Below are 23,364 nucleotides of genomic sequence, written 5' to 3'. Positions count from 1 at the left end.
CTGAGGGGTAGATTGAAGTAGGGTAGATTGGGGGGGCATTTTGGAGTGAGTTGAGTAGTTTAGACTGGGATGGAATGGGGTGAATTGGGGTGGGCTTGGTTAGATTGGAGAAGGAGTAGCGTTGATTTGAGTGGAGTGTGGGAATTTGGAGTGGATTAGAACGGATGAAGTGGAGTGAGGTAGATTTAGGTTGAGTGGTGTGTGGGAGAGTGGAGTGGGGTAGATTAGAGAGGGAAAAAGAATTGGTAGTGGTGTTCCCTGGGAGGGAATAACCGCACATTCACATAAGTGTCAATGAAATAGTTATTTGGGGCACGTAATTATTAAAAATATTGGAAATAGAGTCGGAGTGCTAGGGAGACCACCGTCACTACCTACCAAGGGTGAATGAAGCAGATCTAGAGGACCTGCCGAAGCAAAAGGGTCAATTAAGCACTATCCTGCAAGCATATTAGTCGCTTTATCATGCGTGCAGACTGCCACAACTCTGGATTGCGGTTGTGGCGTCTTACAGATAGACATGACTGCCACAACTGCTAGCAGCAAACTTATCGTCCTTTATGATGCCGGACGGGCAAATAACTAGGAATCAGGATTATTGATGCCAATACGCTGGTCTTTATCTTATCTACATCTTCAAAGATAGCGGAGATACATCGTTATTACTATATTCGGCCACTGCTTAGAGGTATCCTCCTCCAGCGGCATCTGAGAGTTGCTCCATAATTACTTTATCCGTTCACTGCTTAAAGATACCCTTCTCCAACGACAACTGATAGTTGTGCTCCGGGACATTATTATTATTTGGGTCTGGGACGATATAACATTTTTTCGTGCCCATCACTAAGTCCACACTCTACAGTGATCTACCCATCCATTGAGCCTTGAGAAAGTCTTGGTACGGACTCTGTACAGACAAAACATGTGTTGGCTGTTTCTTTGACGTTTGTTAATAAATTGAAAATCATATGCAAAAAGACCTCGGCTTGATCATCTTGTCTTAAGAAGAATATCTTTGATGAAGCATGCATATATTATGACTGTTTTGGTTTAAAAAAATTGTTGTGACTAACAGGTTATTTTTGACAATGCTTGCAGGATAGTGCTTAATTGACCCTTTTTGTAATTAAGATTAGAGTGGGGTTGGGTGGAGTGGGGTAGATTGTGTGGATTGGAGTGTGGTAGATTGAAGTGGAGTGGGATATATTTCGTTAGTGTGGAGTGAGGTAGATTGCGGTAGATTGGAGTGGGGTAGATTGGAATGGAGTGTGCCAAATTAGAGTGGAGAGTAGTTAGATAGATTGCAGTGGAGTGGGGTGATTTGGAATGGAGTGGGATTAATTGTGCATTGGAGGAGAGTGGAGTGTGGTAGATTGGAGTGGAGTTGGGTAGATTGAAATGGAGTGGGTTCAACTGGGATAGATTAGAGTGGGGCAGAGTGAGTTAAATTGGAGTGCGGTAGATTGGAGTGGAGTGGGGTAGTCTGGGGTAGATAGGAGCAAAGTGGGGTAGCTTTGAGTGGAGTGGGGTTGATTGGGTTAGATTGAGTTGAGTGAGGTAGATTGTAGTGAATTAGAGCTGAGTAGATTGGAGTGGGGTGGGGTAATTGGATTGGTGTGCTGTAGATTGGATCATAGTTGAGTGGATTTGGGTATATTGAAGTGGACTGGGGTATATTGTATTAGAGTGGGGTAGATTGAGTTTGGGTGGGGTACTTTGAGGTGGGGTGGGTACATTGGGGCAGGGTAGTTTGGAGTTGGGTGAATTAGGTGGAGTGGAGTAGATTGGGGTAAATTGTAGCCAAGTGAAGTGGTGTGGGGTAGACTGGGGTACATTGGAGTGGGGTAGAGTGGAGTGGAGTGGGGTGAGTGGAGGAATGTAGAGTGGAGTGGCATGTTGTATCATGGAGTGAGTGGTGTAGATGTGTGTGGCATGTCGTACAGTGTCTTAGGGTGGAGAGGCGTAGAGTGGCAAGTTGTAGAGTGGAATGGAGTGCTGTAGAATGGAGTGGCTTGTATCAGAGTGCAGGGGGATAGCGTGAAGTGGAGTGGCATAGTGCGGAGTATGCATGGTGTGCTCTGCTCTGCAATTACAGATACCATATGTTCATTTGAAATTACCATTACATTTTCACCGAAATATGTTTTCTTTTTACTGCACACAAACGGTAATGTGTGCAAATGTCATCACCTAGTGTAGTGATGTGTTTTGATTGCATTTAAATATTTGTTTCCACCACACTTCTGAATTTTAAAAAAGTGGATCATTGGTACTAATTCTGATAAATTCGGAAACATCAGCACAGTTCTTTTTTGTGTGCTAGAAAATAAAAACATCCTACATCCTCTCCTCTTATTTGTATACTCAGCAGGATTGTCACATAAATTCTCTTACTTTGAACTCAGAGATAGAAAAGTAAACACCAAGCTCCATTGGATGAGAGAGATTGACGTTTGACCTGTGTCTTTGAATGCACAGCAAATGTGACAAGATTTAAAGGCCTGTCTATAGAAGTTGAGTTCATGAAAGAATACAGTATACACGATCTGGGCAACAGGACAGACAAACCCTAGCTGGACAGCCTATAGCAAATAAAGCCAGAAAATATGAGTTACAAACCACATGATAAGCAATGGGTGGAATGCATTTCTAGGTCAGCTTTCTGAACGTCCCTAATATGTCTTTAGCAAATCAGACTTCAACCTAAAAACAAATTATGTGAGGCAGAGAACAAGGAAAAGGTTTACCCCACTGTGTGGTAATACATAAAAAAGAATAAGTCCATTGAAGACATTATTGAAATTGTATGGTTCTTCCACTCAGAATACTGGGAGACCTAAATGCTCTTGGACGGGACAGTAAGTGCAAGAATAGGGAGGAAAGTCGTCAAATGAAGAGCAGACACAAGAGAAACAAAAATACGGTCTAATCATGAGCAAGGGGCTGACTTAGCGTTCACTCTAAGTACATGGCATATATTAGAAACAATAGTCCTGGCATCATCAAAGCCTGTGTAGAGAATACAAAAAAATTATTGGCATCCCAAACTTCACATCAAGCAAGGATCTAAAACTTCTGTTCATTACTCTGATTTATGTGCTGTCAAACATTTAAACTGCATATTAAACTTCTGTATACATTTCTTGATAGGTTGTTTTTGTTCGCCTAAAACACAGATTAAATGAAAACCTGGTTTTCTCAGTTGAGTTTTACATAAGTACAATTACTTTGTATTCTGGTCAATCCAGTCTTCATAAATGGCTGCATTAAAGTATCTAGGATGAATACGCCCTTATGAAGACCCCTTACTCTTTGAGCTCTGTGAGGTCATGGAATTTCAATTCCAAAATGAATGAGAACTCATTAACCATAAACCATTCCCGATGGGGGTCTCTACCCTCTGGCTAAACTGTCTAGGCAAAGCTCCAACCCCTAAAGACAAAATCAAATCCCTCGGTGTCTGGCTAGATAATAAACTCAGTATGAAAGCCCAAGCACAGAAAGTCACAGGATGTTGCTTTGGACTAATGAAGATGATGCGAAAAGTCTTCCCACTGCTTTCATGGGAGTCCAAGAAACTTGTAGTCCAGGCCCTAATACTATTGCGCCTGGATTACGCGAATGCCCTATATGCGGGCTCACCCCAGTCTACAATAAGGAGCCTTCAGGCGGTACAAAATTGTGCAGCTAGGCTTCTTATGGACATCCCTTGTAGAGAATCAGCCAGAAATGCCATAACCACCTTACATTGGCTACCAGTGGCAAAGAGGATCCAGTTCAAAACCCTCTGTGTGACCCACAAGATCTTGAACGCAAAATGCTCCCCTATATTACAAGGAACCATCCTCCCCTACCTACCTAATAGATCTTTGCACTCTGGCAAAAAACGCCTAGCAACGATCCCCAAAATCCAGAAAACCAGAAGCGTCGGACAACGATTCTCCTATGTTGCCTCCAAAGGGTGGAATACCCTGCCGGACCATATTAGACTGGTAGACGACCATCTGGTCTTCCGCAAACGTTTGAAAACACTGCTATTTCCATCACGCTAAATAGAGCATTCACAGCAAATAGTCCACAGCGCTGGGAGGCCACGGGTAGCCATGCGCTCTACAAATATTTTTACAATTACAATTACAATTAATCTATCCTGATGCAGTATTTGTTAAAGTGACGTTTTCAGAAGCTGCCTGTTTTTACGTGATGGAATAGTACTGCTTCATTAATAAGAATTCAGATGCAGTCTGGTTTTTTACGAGTAAGTGCCTTGATGGTGGCGCCCTACTACTGGAATATAGACACAGGCTATATCTGATTGCCCTTCCACTTGTGTAAAACTGTAGGAAGCTCTCCTTGGTAAGCTAATAAAGGAGGACACCCACGTGCATGTGACATTTGACTTGATATAATCATGTGTGTCCTTTTGTTGCTCGTTCAAATGAAGCACCTGTGGCAAGAGCGAGGGTGTGTCCTCCCATCATTCTACTTGCCTATGTTCGGCAGTGCAGCCATGTTGAAGGAACCCTCACAGAGAGTGTGCAATCTACTATAGATATTTAGTAGATGAATGTCATTGTTATGAAAGTAACAGTGGCAGCTGTCAGATCTGATGTGAGCGCCTCCTCAGATTCTGGGACCTCGGGCAGCAGCATATGTCTCCCTTTCGGACTGGTTGATTTATAAGCAAATCACATTTGACTTCCATGGAGAAAATGTCACATAAAGGCTGTTGGAGTTACAGCCATTTATGAGGTCGGTTGATGGGAAGTCTCTTCATATGAAGGGCGACCTGAGTACACATCTAGCGTTGTTGCCTCTGACCGAGTCTTTGTCTAGAAACTAGATATAAAAAAGACATCTCTCCCTGCACACAGTATCACATTTTACCGAGATACTCACCACAATGTTTAATGTTTGTTTTGAAGCAGTGCAGTGGATTGAATTGTGCACTGTCTATAAATCTCTGTGACATTAGCATCATTGCTGCACCTTGGTGTCTAACTAATAGTATTGGTGTAGGTAGCGATGGAGGATGAGGTGGGGATTATGCCTTGCCTGAGGCAGCCCTTATAAAGGGAAGGATTCTACTACTAAGTTCCCTTTACAGCTCATAAGAAAAGTCAGAATTTGTTTACTAGCGTTATTGGTGGTGTTGTATAAAACAATCCCCTTCTGTGTAGAAAAGCAGGGATGAATGGCTGCTTTCTGACAAATACATTGCGTATCACTAGCAGCGAACCAGAGTATACATTCAAAAGGCCCCAGAACAAATGCCGAGGGAACCTGCCAATAGAGTATCCCGCTCCCAGCCACCAGGTCTCAGTACCTAAAATGGTGGCTGGGAGGAACGGAAACCCTGCTTAACCCCTTTGGGCTGCTGATGTCATTTTTGGGCTGCCTTTGGGCTATCCCCAGGCAGCCCAATCCGGCAAAATGGCCGCACTTTCGCTCTTCCCCCCTTCCCCCTCCCAAAACTGCCCGGGGGGCAGACCTCGCGGCTCGGCTGCCCCCCAGGCCCCCCAGGTCCCCCATAGCAAATTACTGAGGCCAGAGTAGCCGCAACCTCATCCCACTGACTTTAGCAAACTGTTCATGTCCAAAAGGATCTGCTGGCTGTACTCCTCCCTTAATCAGTAATCTAATCTTTCTGAAATGCGTGGCATCTCTGTTTGACCAACGTGGGCAAATTAAGCTAGCCATTTTCATGAATGACTAACAGTATGGAGATAATCTATTTAAGATGGTACAGATACTTATTTGTAATATATATATAATTGCTGTATTTAGCAATCAATTAATCTGTAAATTCATAAATATCTTTCATTGTACATTTTATAATGCACTATTTAAAAGTGCAAAGGGTTCATTCTGCTATAACATGGCCAAAGTAAGGGCCTCGTTATGATGGAGGATTTTCCGCCTCCTCCGGGCCGGGGAAGCCACCTCCGGCCCGGAGGAGGCGGAAAATCCTCTGCGGACTCACCAAAGACCCACGATTACGATGGCTGGTGGGTCTTGGTTACTGTCCGCTGCTTTTCCGCCACGGTCGGATTACAACCGCGGCGGAAAAGCTCTCATTTGGCTGGCAGTGTCTATCAGACACCGCCAGCCAAATTAGGAAGCATTTGTAAACATGCTTTTCCGCGGCGGTTTTTCCGCAATGGAAAAGCATGTGTATTTTTGATTTTGGGGGCCCGTTGCGGGCCCCCAGGGTGTTGGCGTGTGGGGGGTGCACATGGGGGGTACCTATGGTACCCCCCAGCATTTACTTGCACAAAGCGGCAGGCACCGCGCGGTGCCTGCCGCTTTGTGCATGTAAATGTTAAACATGCACTTTTAACATTGCAGCGGGTGCTGCTTGAAGCAGCACCCGCCGCAATGTTAAATATCCAGGATGTGACCGCCAGGGTGGCGGTCACATCCTAATTGCACATGAGGGAACGCCGCAGCCCATGCGGACGTTCCCTCATCCTCTGGGGCGTCCGTCCGCGATCCTAATGAGGCCCTAAGTGTGGATGAGATAAGAATAGTTTGCATAAACATATCAGGTTACACGGCACAAGGACTGCTTCACCATTAGTCACCATCCTGACACGCCATTTTATTGGTACCTACTTGAGTTGATACTAGATTGGGACATTGCGTTTTGTGAAGGATGAGATGCCACAACTCCTCTCATCACAAATGTAGAGGCAAATGTAAGTGCGTTAGGAAATATAGGAAGGCTAAGATGTGGTCAGGCAAGCACTGCCATCGGAAACTCTGACAACATGAAAAATACCATTTAATTCGATCTTCTTGTGCTTCATCTTGGCTTGTGATCATATAGCCCTCTTTTGACTGCTTTGTAAAAATTGATGTGTGATTAGAAATAAATTAATTTTTTTAAATAAATATCACTGTGGACAAACTCCATGCTGCAAAGATTGCACTAGACCCATGGGACTGGAGTCGCCTTGGTGTGTCTGTATTAGTAAAATAAGTAAAATCTTATCTAGAAGCATAAATTATGTTTTATCAATGGCCGCACACAATTTCGTCCAATGGACACTTGTACAAACAGTGACATGTCCCTAAGAGATGCTGCTTGATGAATCTCATTTAATAATGCGTTTTTCTTTTTTTTTAATAGGTCAATCTCCGGATCTCAAGACAAGCACCTTTTCTCCAGAGGCGGGTGTGTATATCTAGTTTGAGACAAGCTAAGGATAATGTAAATGTACAGTCCTTCACACATTTTGTGGTTTCGAGACAAGCATATTATTCTCTAAACATGAAATATAAGTAAAGGCCTTCTTTTTTCAAGAAGATATCCCAATGGTATCACATACTTACACAAAAGATGTCACTGTCTTCTATTACCTTTCAAGGTCTTTGACCCACCCAACTCCCAGTTATACAAGAGCAAATCAGAAAAGCATTCTAAATGGATGTCTGATCCTTCCTATCTGATAATATGAAGAGTGTGTGAGTTCATTCAAGTGTAGAATGTATTGTCTTTTAAAACTTGGTCAACCGTCCCCAAAAACTCTGTCGCAAATTACTTTTTCATGGCTTTATGTTGCCAGTCAGGCCATCACTTTTTTTGCACCACATCTTTGCTTTATCTTACCTGCTGCCATTGCCATTTTTCTCCCCCTCTGTTCAGGAGGCAACATGCAAAGTGGGGTGAAATGTGAATCTGATACCAATGGTTTAAAACTAGAGCACTAGGGTAATGGCACTATTTGCAAAGCTTCTTTAAAACATACCTGTTTTGCTAAAGAGACTCTTAGTTTGAGGACACCCATGCATCTCTCTTCTTATGTTGAAATTACAACCTCTAGTAGCACTTTGTGGACTTCTCCATTACATAACCAGTGTGGTCACCCGTACAGATCTTTTGCACCATTGGACTATTCGACTTGTCCATAGTTTGCCTCTGGATTCTTCCACCTTTATTTTTATCTTTCGAGAGTGATTATCTTGCCTTTTCATATAACTCTGTCAACTTGATTGCAGATACACTTAAGCAGTTGATTAAAATGCATGTGCTTTCTATGTATGCGATTCGTTTGAAGACAATTGTAACTATATCTACTTTTGGTGAATCTGAAAGGTCTTCAACCGTCTTTGATTATTGTCCACTACAACATGTTAGTCTGATTAAAGCGAACCAAGGAGGGTGCAAGTGTGTAGATGTCTTGATAACTGAAGAGGCCCAACGCCTTGTCACTTCTCTGGAAGGGACACAATCAGTAGTTTCTACAGGTTCTTTTGGGGTGAGAATATAACATGTTCCTCCAGACACTCTCACTGCTGGAGAGAGCATCCGGGCTATCACTAGGCATATTCTGAAGGTAGGGAGTGGACCACAGAAGAAAATTGGTAAGGGAGGCATAGGGAGTGACATGGAGACCCCAGGAGCAATGCTGAAATGATATCCTGGTTGCACTGTAGACCACCTGTTTATTTGCTCTTGTCTCTCTCAAAGAAGTGAGAAAGACAGCACCTAAAAAGTGCCAAGGTTGATCTATGATGCTGTCCGACAGGTCTTTATAAAACTACATCGACGATTCAAAACCATATGACTACGCACCTCAGTACTAATCGACAATGTTAGTATTGTTTGCCACCCACAAAGGTATTTTAAGAGTATTATCTTTTTGACTGTAGAGTCTCACCACATAAAAAGATAAGACCATCCTATCTTTTTATGTGTGGAGACTTCACAGACATAAATATGCTACTCATAAAATATCTTTGTGAATAGCAAACAATCATAAACTTGTACAAAAGTATAAGTTTGCCTTTATGAATCAGGCACTTAGTGCCAAATTTAATTGCTGACAGGCTGTCCTTTTCACCGCCAGAACAACAGAGTAAATTACTCCAGCAGCCTAACAGAGATGTCAGCTGCCAAATATAAAAATGACAACCATCACTATCAATGTTTTTTGCAGCTTGGTGCAGGGCTTCATCATCTTAATGGAACCTTGCACCCAACTGTTTTCTTTTTTATATTAAAAGAAATAATCCCAAAGTGGGATTTTCTTTTTTAAAATAAAAAAAACAGATAATGCCCCCCTCACCATGGGAGTCATCTGACATAGTAAGGGGGCATTTAGTGTTTTTTACTGTCCCTTACTGCCAGGGTTTTTCTGGCGCTGACAGACAGTAGAAACTGGCTATAGATCCATCCATCCAAATGTGCCAAACTGTCATATAGCCCAAACCTCTGATGGCCCTTAACCCGTCTGAGAAGTTTGGCTACAGTTTTGACGGTGTAGTCACCACCATGGCCAAACTATGGTCCACCTGCATTTAGGTTAGGCGGGCGGACCACTATGTTAGCAGGAAAGGTACACTGTGATGTTGCTACAGAGTTCCCTCTTAGCCAACATATGAATTAGGCCCTTAATGCCTAATTTATGAGGAATTGGCTTAGGGCAGTGCCACAAGTCATCTTTCTGCACTGCCCTACACAAATGTGAAAGCTCAGGAATGCACCATATTGATTAAATACAGTGCTTTCCTGTCCTTTCCTCCTGCACTGGCACACAATTTGGTGCCTAGTGCCAATGTAGGCTGCAAATTGTCTGTTGCAGGCAGGATTGTTTTTAAGAAGGAAGGGGCACAAAAACAATCCACAAAGTCATTTTCCTCTTCTTATGTGTGCTTCAAAATGCAGCATACATGGAAAGAGGAAAAAACGAGGATAAATAAAATTATTTCTTGTTACGCCTGCTCTGGAGATGCGCTACTTTTTGGCACTGGTGATTAGGTAAATCTGGGGCAGCGTCAAAATACATGGGTGCTGCGTGGGAACACCCACAGCAACGCCCATGGAACGTCTCCTTGACGCAGAGGAAGGCAACACTGTATTGAAAAACAGTGGTCTGTGACCCTTTCTTTCATTAGACTAAATCAATCAGTACATGATCAATATTTCCATATAATTTCAGGGCATGTCTCTTAGATCAACCCTAATCAATAAATGCACAAAATTCATAAAAGGAGGAAAATGCAACAGCGATAATTACTAAATCAGGGACAATTTTAATTCATTGTATCTTCAAAAAATCACAACTATCCAAGGATAGAAGCTTATAGGTTGCCCAAAGAGAGCGTTCAAAGAGTAAAGAGTGATTAGGAAAGTGTAAGGTGAAGTTCAGATAAGGACATCAAATTATTCACAAAATTACTGTACAAAGGATCGGTTACACAGTTTTCCGTCCTACAATAACCTGGCCTCGAGTATAAATTCTGTACACATTTTTCAAAAAAGGGAGAACATAGCTTCCAAAAATTATTTGCACATGAAATAGTGTCACAGGATCCAGGTTTAAAGGAAGGAGCATCGACGTTTCGACTCGTCTTAGGGCCTATAGGTAAGTTGGACCTGGGTCATTCGAGTCTTCATCAGGAATAAAACAGAGGGCAACCCAAGGATATTGATGACCCTGAAATGGAGGGAGAATACAATTCAGGCTGTTGCACTAGATTGCGACTAAATTCAATCTCGCAAAAAAAGGGGGGGGTTGAAAATGCTTACCCTAAAATGGGGGACCAAGTGGCGTGTCTTCACTCGTTGTCCCAAAGCTAATGTTAACACCTAAAACACAATACGGTGTAATCAGAAGCTTGGTCTCTTATCACTAATCCAAAGACCTTATTACACTTGATTCCCTACACACGCCATTACCTTATCCACGATGTGTAACTTGACCCACTGGTTATCATAGGAAAACAGGCTTCAGTCACTGCGCTTTCAAGTCTCAAAAATGAAGTAAACCCTAAAAAATAATAAAGGGTGTGATCAATAGTTGATACCATTGTGTATCTGTTCAACACAACTAACAAGCATATTAGCATCAGGAGTATTTACCTTTTGCTTTCCTTTTTTTTTTTAAAATATTTTTATTAAGTTCTTGGCAGAGAATCAATGACATAATGATTACCAAATATCCGACATATAAATCTAAACATACTAAACTGAAAATACACTGAAATTGCCCGAGATAGGTACAGATCAAACAAAAGATTGTATTTAAACAAACACATACTGTCCGAGATCCCGGATATCCAGCGTTATACGCTTTTCTCAGTCAAAGTAATCTTTCCAGATTTTAGTAAATTTACGTAAAGCTCCAATCCTTTTTGCATACCTCAATTCACTATTTCTAACTCTCTTGATTTTTTGAAAACATTCATCTGCAGTTGGAATTATTTCTGATTTCCAATATTTAAGAATAAGAGATCTGGCAATTGCAACAATGATGTACAAAAGCTTCACCAAGGAATCTTCCAAATTAAGCTCTGGATCAACCCCAAGTATAATCAAATTATTATAGTTATCGATCTTAAAATGTAAATATTGAGACAATATAAAAAACATATTTTCCCAGAAAACCTTGATTTTGGGACAAAAGGCAATAATATGGGACCAATTAGCCAAATCAGGTTGAGTGCATCTAAAACAATTAGACGTTGCATTACTATACATTTTGGACATCGTTGCCGGTGTATAATACAATAGCCATTTGCTAAAAAAGAGCATACGTCTCCAGTTTGCCCCTCTAAGGACCGTGAAGTTTAATTTATTTAGTGTTGTCCAGTTTATTTCCTTTAAATTAAAGTTTTCATGTTTCTGCCATTTATTTATCGCTTTGGCACTCAGATCCTCCTCCCTATTTTCTGCCAAACTTTTCCTCCATGTTCCCGCCCTCTTGAATACTGGGGACCAAAAGATATCGTTCGTTAAATTAGAAATCTGGCTTAATTGTGTTATATCAATAATACTCAGTAACCTATACAGCGCTACATATGAGCCCATAAGAAGAAAATTACCGCTTATTAACACTGCCATCTCATCGGGAGTCAACCAGACTCCAAATTTAATAAAATTTGATAAGTTAATGAACCCATATCTTGCCCAGGTAAGTGTAATGTCTAATTCTAATCTGGTCCCTAATCTAAAAACAGCCTCTCTTAATGGAGTTACTAGGGACAGGAGAGAGAGTGAGTACCTTTTCAGCATAATATCTCGCTTTTTAAGAAACCAACGCAAAGTCTTGTATCTGACTAATTTGGGGGATTTAAAAATCGCGAGAGGAGAAGGTATTTTGGATTCTTTGCAGATTAAGTCAAAAAAAAAATTAATAAACAATACATCTCCAAGTGCTGGATATTTAAATCTCGAAAGATACTGCACAAAATATGCATAGTAATAGTCTTTTAAATTTGGTAGGCCCAATCCACCGTGATCCTTATCTACACATAAGGTTTCTATAGCTAATCTTGGAGTCTTTTTTGCCCAAATGAAGGCTGAAAAAAGAGATTCAATCTTGGAAAAAAAAATGCCAGGAAGGGAACAAGAAATGGTTGAAAACAAAAAGTTGAAAAGTGGGAGTATTGACATCTTAATTAATGCTACTCGGCCCAAAATAGATAAAGGAAGTGCATCCCATCTTAGGAACATAGCACGGACTTTCCTAATCAAGGGTTCAAAATTAAGCGTGTATAGATCACGTACTGTAGATGAAAAATAAACCCCTAGGTATCTTTTGGGTTTATTAGTTATACATCTCCGAATATCTGGATGCAGGTCCGGATTGTTATTCCCGCTAATAATAATCTCAGTTTTCCGCTTATTAATACGATACCCCCCCAATGCTTCAAATTGTGAAAAAATGAGAAAGGCTTGTTCTTGTGACTGCATATCGGATTTCAACAGAAGCATAATATCATCTGCGTACAGTTTGATCTTATCCATACCATCTATCGGTGGAGAAATATTTTTATTTTTTCTTATTGCAGATGCTAGAGGCTCGATAAAAAAAGCAAAAAGAGTGGGGGAGAGAGGGCATCCTTGTCTCGTTCCTCTCTGAACAGGAATAGACCCAACCATCAATTTATTGATTAGAATATGGGCTTTTGCTCCCTGGTACAAATTTCGAATCAAAGTGATGACTTGAGAAGGTATACCAAATCGATATAAAATAAAAAAAAGAGTGTCCCAAACTACTAAATCAAAAGCTTTTTCTGCGTCTAAAAGAAGAATTAAAGCTGATACCTTACGAGTTTCAAAAAAATCTAGTGCTTCTGCTAAATAATGTGTGTTAGTGAGCAGTTGGCGGCCAGTTATAAATCCATTCTGATCTGTATGAATTAACTGTGACGCAACCTTATTGAAACGAATAGAAAGCAATTTTGTAATGATTTTGTAATCCGAGTTTAATAAAGTTATAGGTCTATAGGAATTTGGGTCTTTTGCATCTTTTCCTTTTTTCACAAAGCTAACCACTGTACCATCATAGAAAGATGTCGGGATTGGTCCCCCCTGAAGCATTGAATTTACTAATAAAAGAAGTATTTCTGAAAGAGAGCCAAAAAAGGTAACAAAAAATTCGGCTGGAAAACCATCTGGGCCGCAAGCCTTACCATGTGGCAAGTTTTTAACTACCTGCTCCAATTCTTTAATAGAGAAAAGAGAAGCCATTGCTTCTTGATCCATATTGGAAAGTGATGGAAGAGAGTATTTATCTGGAAATACATTTAAACTAATTTGGTCCAAAATATGGGAAGAAGAGTAGATATTTTCGTAATGGGTTAACATAATTGCTCCTATTTCTGCCTGATCTGAGGTATCTTCTCCGGTGGTAGGCGATTTTAGAGAACGAATCAGATTGGCTGCGGCTTGTTCTTTTACTTGCCATGCCAAAAATTTCCCAGTAAAGTTGCTATTCTCATAGGATTTCTGCGCTTGCCTATAAAAGATTTCCTCACTTTTTAAGAAATAGTGAGCACTCAGTTCACGTTTTGCTGCATTTAATAGGTTTTTTAACTCTACTGAGGGATTATAATATTTTTGATGTATTAAGGCTTGTATTTTTTGCTGTAGCTGGTTTTTTGTATCACGAAATATAGCTGCCTCCCTTGCGTCCCTACTAATAATAACGCCCCGGATATACGCTTTCAAGGTGTCCCATATAATGTGAATTGGTGCTGTCCCCATATTTCGTTCTACAAAATCCTTAATCTCTGCCTGGACAGACATAACCCAAGGTTACCTTTTGCTTTCCTGTTGGTCTACAAATAGAGTTCCTCAGTGCAATCGCTTACTCTGCAATCTATACAAAGATGCTAATCAGTGCAACTTGTGTCACGATGCTGAAAAACAAAAAACAACAAGTCGGGTTAAGGCAAGGTAGTGAGCCTCATTTCCTCAGTACTCGTATAAAAAGTAGCTAATCGCGATATCAAAAATGTGATGAGAAACCTTACCAAGTTTTCTGCATTCGTTTGAAAAACCGGCGTTCACCCCCGACCAATAGTTCGTGGGCGTGTAAAAAGGCTTGCCATAATTGACATAGACAACGGACTAACGAACGTTGCCATGACAACCATTACTCGTATTTACTCAAGTATCATAAGCGAGGCAAATACATCTCTTCACTTAGTGGGTATGACTAGATTATTAACCACAAAATCAACGCGCTTCATGTTCCCACATTTGGGTCACCCCATTTTGTTAAGAGTAAGGCAACACAGCGACTTGCGCTGCTTTGTCTTACTCCATCCGTATTTATGAGGCTATGCAAAGACGCGCGGGGTGGCTTTGCGTCGCCTCATGGATGTGATTGAGAGACTGGTGGGCCGGAACCTCAAAATAATGTGACTCTCCAGCAGCACAGACCTCTCATAAACAAGCCCCTTAGTGTCTACAACATAGTTTTGTTCCTGAATTGAAAGCAACGTCAGGGTTTCCCTAGCTGATCTCAAGTGGTCAAACAGTGCAAGTCAATGACTGCTACATAGTACATGTGCTCCAGCTCTATCACAGTGCTCTCAGTATATTTACTCTCATGTTTCAGGCCCTTTCCATTTTTGTCTCTATTTATTCATTGGTACTCCGACAACTCTGCTAAAAAGGGATTCTGTAATTAAATGTTTTATATTTATTTCCTGGGAAAGATCACCTGCAGCAGATGTCTGGGAGAAACACCCCGTAATTCAATGCCGTAAATGGCTTTCAGCGCGACAGTGTCCTTGAGAGACAAAATGTGTCATGAAATAGCAATTTCAAAGAATAGCAGGCAGTTAAGTAAATACAGCCTACCGAGCAGGTGTGTACCACAAAGGTGCGCCCTGCCACCTCCTGCTTAGAAATGACAAGGCTTCTTCAAACAGCACACCGAGGGAAAATACCTTTTGATCCCCGGCTGACCTCACACACCCAGGCCGACCTTCTGGTGTGCGCTGTGGGATGCTCTTTTGTGCGGTCCTGGCTTCAGTGGAGTGATTTGATCTATAGAGCCCGCTTCCTGACAGCCCTGAAGGGACTCTTTATCAAGGCACATGCCTTAAAAGAGCTTTAACTGCCGCGACAAATGACCCACTGACAAGTTTACTCAGCCTGTGTTGTGTACATAATGAGAAACCTTTAACATGCATAGCTGACTTGTGAACAGCTGCGGACACTGCTTGGGCTCTATTTAGTATTGACTTGCCTTTGAATTTGCAAGATTTATAACAGGTGAATTAAAGGAAATGACGAATACACAGACATAAACACACACAACGGGACACACACTCTTCTTCGCATACACAGTCGCCCTTCTTTCTCTCCCTTTCTCACACCCTTTCGTACACTCAAAAGACACACACACACCTGTTTGCACTAGAAAACGAGCAACCGCCATGATTATTAATTACTTTATCCAGAATAATTTTAAATATTATAGTCTCACGTTAAAGTTCCATGGTACAAAACCATAATCGAATCTAGAGACATTAACTTTATCTTCTAGGAATAAGTGCTAACATAGGAACCCGTTAAGTGTTTTTCTTTTTACTTGGATACAAATATATCACTTTAAATTGTGATTCTAAAACTTACTCACGGGTGCGACTAGCTCCAGCTGCAGTCTGGGTCCTGCCTCTGTATCTATAATTATAGTGAGTGAAGGAATACACAAGAGGGGCAAGGACCAGGTGCAAAAAATACTTAGATCCAGATTTACCAACACTTTGGCCTTGTTTGTGAGACATGAGTGATGCAAATACAACCCAGTGTGTTTTAGTGGGATTTACTTTCCAACGCAAATCATGATTTGAGCTATGTGCTAATTTGCCCTGTTTTGTAACAAGGAATTGCACGACTACTGGTACAAGGACATTCCCATGCAACCGCCCATGGGTTTTGATGGGAAATTCCTATCCACTAATATTTGTAGACAGTGAATTTTGCCCACAAATGACACCCCCTCAAGACAAGTCTGACAGCAGAGTGAGTTTTAATAATCGCCACATTTTACCTACTTTGCATGATGTCTGCACTCTACAGCAAACACAAGGAGATGATGGACGGAGCACTGAATCTTTTCAGACACTCACCACCAGTCACAGATCTGGATGTATCCATCATCATTCTTTAGCTCACTTCGCCACCTCAGTTCAGACCCAACAATATGCAAATCAGTCTTGAGCATGTGCTTCATGGGAACAGTCCAGCCCGCATTGCAAGCCAGGTCTTCCCTGAACCGGAAACAAGCATCCTGGGATTTGTTTCTGGGTAACACCCTTAATCAGCCAGGCTAGTTTAAATCCAGTGGCAAAGTGAGCAAGGGACCCACGTCTTGCTATACCCGCCAACTTAGGGCGAACAAAGCAAACACAAGGAGATGATGGACGGAGCACTGAAACTTTTCAGACACTCACCCCCCAGTCACAGATCTGGGTTGAATCCAACATCATTGTTTAGCTCACTTCGCCACCCCAGTTCAGACCCAGCTATATGCAACTCAGTCTTGACTCTGTGCCTCATGAGAACAGTCCAGCCTGAACTGCCAAGCCAGGTCTTCCCTGAACCGGAAACAAGCATCCTGGGTAACGCCCTTCATCAGCCAGGCGAGCTTGAATCCAGTGGCACTCTACAGCACACATGCAGAGTGAGAAGAGTAATAAAGCATAGTTTTTGTGCGGTAATGGACCTCGTCAGTATAAATAAAAACCCGTGCTTGTCAGAATGCACACATCCTTATCTTGTGGTGCAAGGTTATGTGCATTGGCGGATGCAGCCTAAAGTGCACCAAAGTGTATGGGGGCAAAAAATAGAACAATATCTTAGCAGTTGTCATGATTTATGCCCTATGTCTTTTTCTCACTAAACTGTCAATGCGAGGTCAGCAATCGAGCTTTGAAAATTGTGTGATCTGTTTCTGTTTGTTATAAAAATTTTCGTCTTAAACAGTCTTAGCACTGTTTAGCCCACTTCATAATCGAACAATGACATTAAATCTGCTTCGTCCAAATATTCACATGATTTTATCAATTCCTGAGGCTAGATAGAATGGAAGAATGCCATTATATACACCGTTGTCCTGCGTAGGATAACTGATACCTCTAGGCATTAAACTGTAAGCTGGAGACATGACCAAACCACTTTTGCTGTTAGCACAACTTTATTTGTAGTTTAAATATACATAGAATGAGCTCCACCCACAGGATTACTCCCTTATCTCATGCTGTTGGATGTTTGGTGTATCATTTAGTCTCTTATGGACTGCTTGCACTGCATTGCAGAGGAACTACTTTACATCGAAAAATGCTTTCAACCATCATGCATTGATTTTTTTAAAATCTCAGACATAGTTGTCAAACGCATTGTCCATTGTACGGTTATTTTCCATGGGCAGTATGAATATTGAAAACTGCATTTCCGAGACTTCTTCATCAATTATTTTGTTTTAAGCTGTGCTTGACAGGAAAGTCTTGGTAAGAGCCAGGTTGTGTACTCTGGCCAATCACAAGTGTGCTTTCATTTTTCTCTTCTTGTAGCAATACAGGGCCTCCTGCATGCCGCTTCTTGTGTTGACCACTAAATTCCTGGCCCTAGCAAAGTGGTAGGAATTTTTAGCAACAATTAAACATCCATGGCATTGTCCCACCTCTGCTGATAATCCATGGCATATAGTGGGCACCCGACGAATCATTTTGTCTATGTACTACATATTTATGGTCATGACAGAGTGGCGGTCATGCTTGGCATTTTGTGCTCGCCTATAGCAAAGCAAAACCATATTATAATGGCCTTCATGGCAGTGTAGTGGTTATTATAAGCATGGTGTGAACATCTATTGTACAACCGTGCCCACCCGAGCATAATGTTCAATCTGCCACAATGGTGGCAACTCTTGTCATATTTGGAGCATCCATGGCTCAGTGATATTTGTGGCATTATGGTGATAGTTATTTGAATAATGCGGTTTTCTACTGCACAATGGTGGCAATTCTTCTAACTTCGTGAGCCTCCAGGACACCCACATGTGATATAAAGCTGGTACCTGCAATATGATGCTAATGCATAATACAATGTGGGTATGTATGTCATGATGCGCCAGCCAAGCATAATGTTGGCACTGACTTAATGGTGGCAATTGTGGGCATCTTTTGGCCAGTCATCTGATGATGGTGCCAGGGCATAATTGTAAATAGTTTTGAATAAATGAAATTTCAAGCAGGGTCGAAGAAGGCAAAGTCCAGTGGCAGTGAAAAATGTACACTAGACTAGAGTACCTGCTTAGCCAACTCTTTCTTCAAAACCTAGAGCAAATATTTATTTGCCAATGCCCAGATTTTGGTTAAAGAGTTGGATAAGGAGAAATCCATGTGGGTTGTAAATGCTAATTTGTTACACTTTGCTGGTACTTGCAAACACCAAGAGAGATTAATACATTTGTGCCCTCATTATAAAATGCTGTCAATATATACAACATACTTTTAACGTTAATCCCATTGGCTTCTCCAGTGATTGTTTGTCTTGAAACACGATAGATCTCATATGTGTAGTTGCTCCGTAACATCAGCAGAATGGCTGCTGTTTTCTTATATATTTTATTCATGGCTATGGGAGTTTCCACTCCTAAAGCCACAACACAGAGATGCCTTCACAAGATACTATATCTCTGTCATATGCGCCCTTCCTCATCTACATCTATGAAACTCCTTGGGCCGTATGTATCAACGCATTTCCCCATAGACACAGAATCGGCAAAACCCTTTGATACATCTGGTCCCTTGTCTCTTTATGGTTTTACATTGTCTCCCTCTTCACTCTTTTTCCTGCATCCTAGAATCTTTAAACAAGGGTTACAAAAGTAAAAAATGTACATTTGATGAATTGCAATTCCAAATTCTATATCAAATAAATAAATACAAATACATCAATATTAAAATCAACGTCATCTAATAAACACTGAAAAATATACCCCTATCTCTTCCCCTATGTCTCATCATAGTGAGACCTTTGAACAGGAATTCTCTGGATCATGGAACAACATTACAGTGTATTTTGACACAAGTCTGTGAAGGGGTTGCTTGTTGGGGCCAGTATCTCCAAATGTAAATCAGAATCTACAAGAGTCATGATGAAGACAAAGGCAGAGGGGTGTCAATAGTGTCCAAGTAGGGCTACTGACTGATGAAGTGATCTCACCAATAAATAGTTGAAAAGCTGCCCTTGACAGCTACTGCGCTCAAAGGTCACTGACTCTCCCCACTCTCTTGCCTTCATTTAGGAGACTTCAACTATGCTGGTCAGAGAACTGGTGCGTTCTTTGACAAAAAAAACTCACCACATTCGTTCTTAAAATTATTTTTCACAATTACTACTTAAGTATAACCTCCATATTGTATTTTTTTGCTAATGCTTCTCAGATTGCATGATTTAATTCTCCTAACTTGTAATATGTATTATTTCCTGATAGGAAACAAAACCACAGGTGTCTGACCTTACAGTGAAATCCACCATCATTTCTCGGTATGCATTCACCGCCGTCTCTTGTACGATGATGAACAGAGCGTCGGAGCCCAAGGAAGCTGTGTTCCAAATGTTGGTCCCAGCTGCAGCCTTCATCTCTAACTTCACTATGTAAGTTGTGATGGTGCAACACGGCAAATAAAGATAGGCATAGAATGATGATGTAGTTATCCTGTAAGTAAATTTACACACATTTCTTCATGGAGCTTCTTAGTTATAAACACAGCCAAACGGTAATTTGATGACAATTTGTTTATACAGAGAGTATGTGATTTAAGCTAGTGTGATTGGATTGTTCTTCTCACTGATTGTAAGTGGACAGTTTCGCTGAAGACTGATCACCAACTTACTCTATAATGATTCTTTCATATCAATATTCCGATGAACTTCCTCCTCCACACCCCCCTCCACCACCACCACCGATCTTGACTCTGGCCGACTGGTCTCTTCCATCAGTTTACAGTGGCTATCACAAATTTTTTAAACTCTTTTGCTAAAAGGATTTCAAAATTGGTGCACCAGATTGTACCATGAAGAGGAAGCTTAAAACTGCCCATAGAACACTTCCCTGGTTCCAGGTCGGACACAGCAATTTTAAAGGCTTTCTGTAGTATGTGCCCAGCCCACAAAATCAACACCTTTACAAGCTCAATGACCATTAGGCATTTACCAGGAAATGTATGTTATGTTTTACCCTGGCAGTAAAAACACAGGAACAGGCCTTAGCGGGTACAGGACCACAAGCCACTCTATTCTTGAGACCACACTCACAGAACATACCTATTAGGTAACACCTGATAACTGCCTGGCGCATACAAGCCATGCGATTGCCAATATATGACATTGATCGATAATGCTGAATGGGGAAGTCACTCTATTCCCCGGACAAACTCCAACTATTCTAATTCAGCGAATATGCATTAGTGGCCGGACATCAAAGACCTCCTTCCCTTCTCCCACTTACCTTTCTGAGCAGAGTTCTTTGATGTATTGATTCTGTAAATCAATGTACAAAAATTGCTTCATTGATGTTCTAAGTTATAAACACAATTAATTTGTGTTTTTGAGTCAATGCTTTTATATAATAGTGTCAGTTGAGGAGCCTGACTTGTTTTTTCTTTTCAGAGATAATTATTTATGCTTGGGATCATGACATACAAGAGGTTGATTTAAGACCTGCTTATCCTTTGCTAATCCTTTGATAACAACAAATATACACTAGCTGATTGGTGATTCTATGTAGACTAAATATTTGGTAATATTTTGTTCTTTCAGTCAGTGCACATTTTTCACAATTCATCATCATGTTCATTAAAAAAATGTAAACATTAAAATGTTGTAACTCCATTAATCGGACTGACAACGAATTGTATGCAAAAGGTTTACAAAATGTCGAAAACCCCCATAGAGCAGGGAGTAAAAAAAGACACACAATGCACATAAAGTAGACCTTTCCATACATGGGGATTTATGTGAAACTCTCCTTGGACATGGACAAGCAGATCCATGACATTATCGTGTCTCTAATTTGGTTCCATATTGCATGCGGACATCTACTATAATCGCCCATCTAATTATGTTGAATTTATGGCTCACTTAGCATGTGTGTCCTGACCCTGAAATCAGTTCTCGAGATTTATATGAGTCTTGCTTTATTACTGGGGTTATTTTGCGACATTTCCTCTGTTCATGTTGCTTCAGCTGGAAATGGGGACATTCAATTCTCTGCTGAATGTTTAAAATAGCTGCAGCTGCAAAGGTTTATTCAGGTTCAGCTTGCACTGCTCTGGGCAAACTAAAAAGTAACAAGGAGCTGATGCTTCCAGGCTTCTTAATGCTTCCAGTAAAGCATTGTTTTTGGCTGGCACTTGCATACGCAGAGTTCTGAGTGACTTTCGAGTGGACAAGCACTTCTATTGTAATATCATAGAAGGAGTGGTAAAAACACCGACCCACATTTGGGTTGGGCTGAGAGAAAAACCATTCGCTAGAAAGGATGCTGTCAGACAGGACACTCATTTGAAGGCCTTCTTGCTTACATGTATGTGGGGATAACATATATGCTTGCCACAAGATAAATACTAAGAATGGAATCCTGCACTAGAGGGTTTTAGGATTTTAGAACAATTGGTTAATGATATGTCTATGAACAATGTTTGGGGTGTATGCATTCACCCCTGGAAGCACAAATAAGAGGAAGGGGTGATAAACAACACATTTTCATTTTCCTTTTCTTTGCAAAGGTCACACTTTCTTTTGGAATCCAGGGGATTATGTCTCAACGAGACCCTTGTAATACTGGGATTCTCGAAGCAGTTTTGTCTGTGATGTTTACTATATTAAGTGGTAGTATTCACTGTCTAACTCACTCCCTATATCACTTATCCATTCACTCACTTCCCTTATTAATTAGAATATAGTTTTTATTTCCGCAACAACGGTGTTAAAATCAGTGTATTAATTAGCATGTTAGAAACATCCAGTCACAAGCATTCATTATTCCACAATATTATCTATGTAATATTTATGTTAGTTATCTGAGGCAACACTTTCTAGTTAAGCTACAAAGGAAATGTGTTCGAGTGGGCCGGGCAACCACATCTCTGGCTTGTAATACATGGCTTATTTGACAATAAATCAATCTGTGGCAAGCACACTGAAAATGAAGACATCAGGTTGTATATCAAGTATTAATTAGTGGTGTGCAAAGTTTGCTTCCTGCAACTTTCACAAAGACTCTGTGGAAAAGGTTGCAACTTCTTCAAGGTGCAGCATTTCACAGTTTCCCCCAGCTTGCCTCAAATTTGTAACTTTTGCAGCCATGTTTGATATATTTCAGTGTTGTGAAAATTATTTCAGATGGGCAGTGCTTTATTTGTAAAAAACATAGTGCAGAGGCTCTCGACAGGAGTACACTAGAGTTTGCACCATCCGCTGCCCCTGGCAGCACTGCCAATGACAGTACCAACATACTACTAATCATCACACTCATACTATTACAGGCCCCCTAAGCTATAAGAATGGCTTCTATGGTAAATACTAATAATTGGAAATTGAAACGGAAATAATGAGCTGAAGTTGTTGTGCTCGTACCTAAATTGACAGACACCACTACCATGTGGCAGATAGTCATAAGCTCCGGTGCTGGCAATTAAATGCCGGTGCGGAGCGCCGGAAAGCACCAGCACCGGCACAAATTAAGCACTGCAGATGGGGGCAGGAAAACTTTAAACGGTTGAAGGCAAACTTAAACTGGAAATCTTTTGAGACTAATTGTGAAAATATTGAACCTTCACTGAAAATAAATCAGTTATATTCCAAAGACACTGTAAAGGATCTACGGGCCTCAATCAGAGTTTGTCAAAGAGTAAACTTGGTGTAAATCGTTGGTGAAACCACCTAACCAGACTCATCATTTCCCAACTCATTAAAAGGTGGCTAAAGGGAAGGGTCTCCAACGACAACAACTCAACTGGCTCAGCTGGTGGAAACCCTTAACCTGACAGTTTGTCTGTCACCGACCCGCAAGGCCATAGTGATGGTCGCACTATCCTAGATAAGGT

At 41.0% G+C, this 23,364-nt stretch overlaps 1 protein-coding gene across 1 annotated transcript in view; it reads left to right on the top strand.

Moving 5' to 3' along the window:
- Positions 1-23,364, top strand: part of ITIH5 (inter-alpha-trypsin inhibitor heavy chain 5) — a 264,445-nt gene that overhangs the window by 43,972 nt on the left and 197,109 nt on the right. The window contains exons 2-3 of the mRNA XM_086918959.1: positions 7,133-7,177; positions 19,749-19,912. Coding sequence (XP_086775085.1) covers positions 7,133-7,177; positions 19,749-19,912 — 209 coding nt within the window. The remainder of the gene's footprint in view (positions 1-7,132; positions 7,178-19,748; positions 19,913-23,364) is intronic.

Source organism: Lissotriton vulgaris, chromosome 1_1 (assembly GCF_964263255.1).
Source record: "Lissotriton vulgaris chromosome 1_1, aLisVul1.2, whole genome shotgun sequence".
Lineage (NCBI taxonomy): Eukaryota > Metazoa > Chordata > Amphibia > Caudata > Salamandridae > Lissotriton > Lissotriton vulgaris.
The sequence above is the reverse complement of the archived record's forward strand: the minus strand, read 5'-3'. Positions and strand labels throughout refer to the sequence as shown.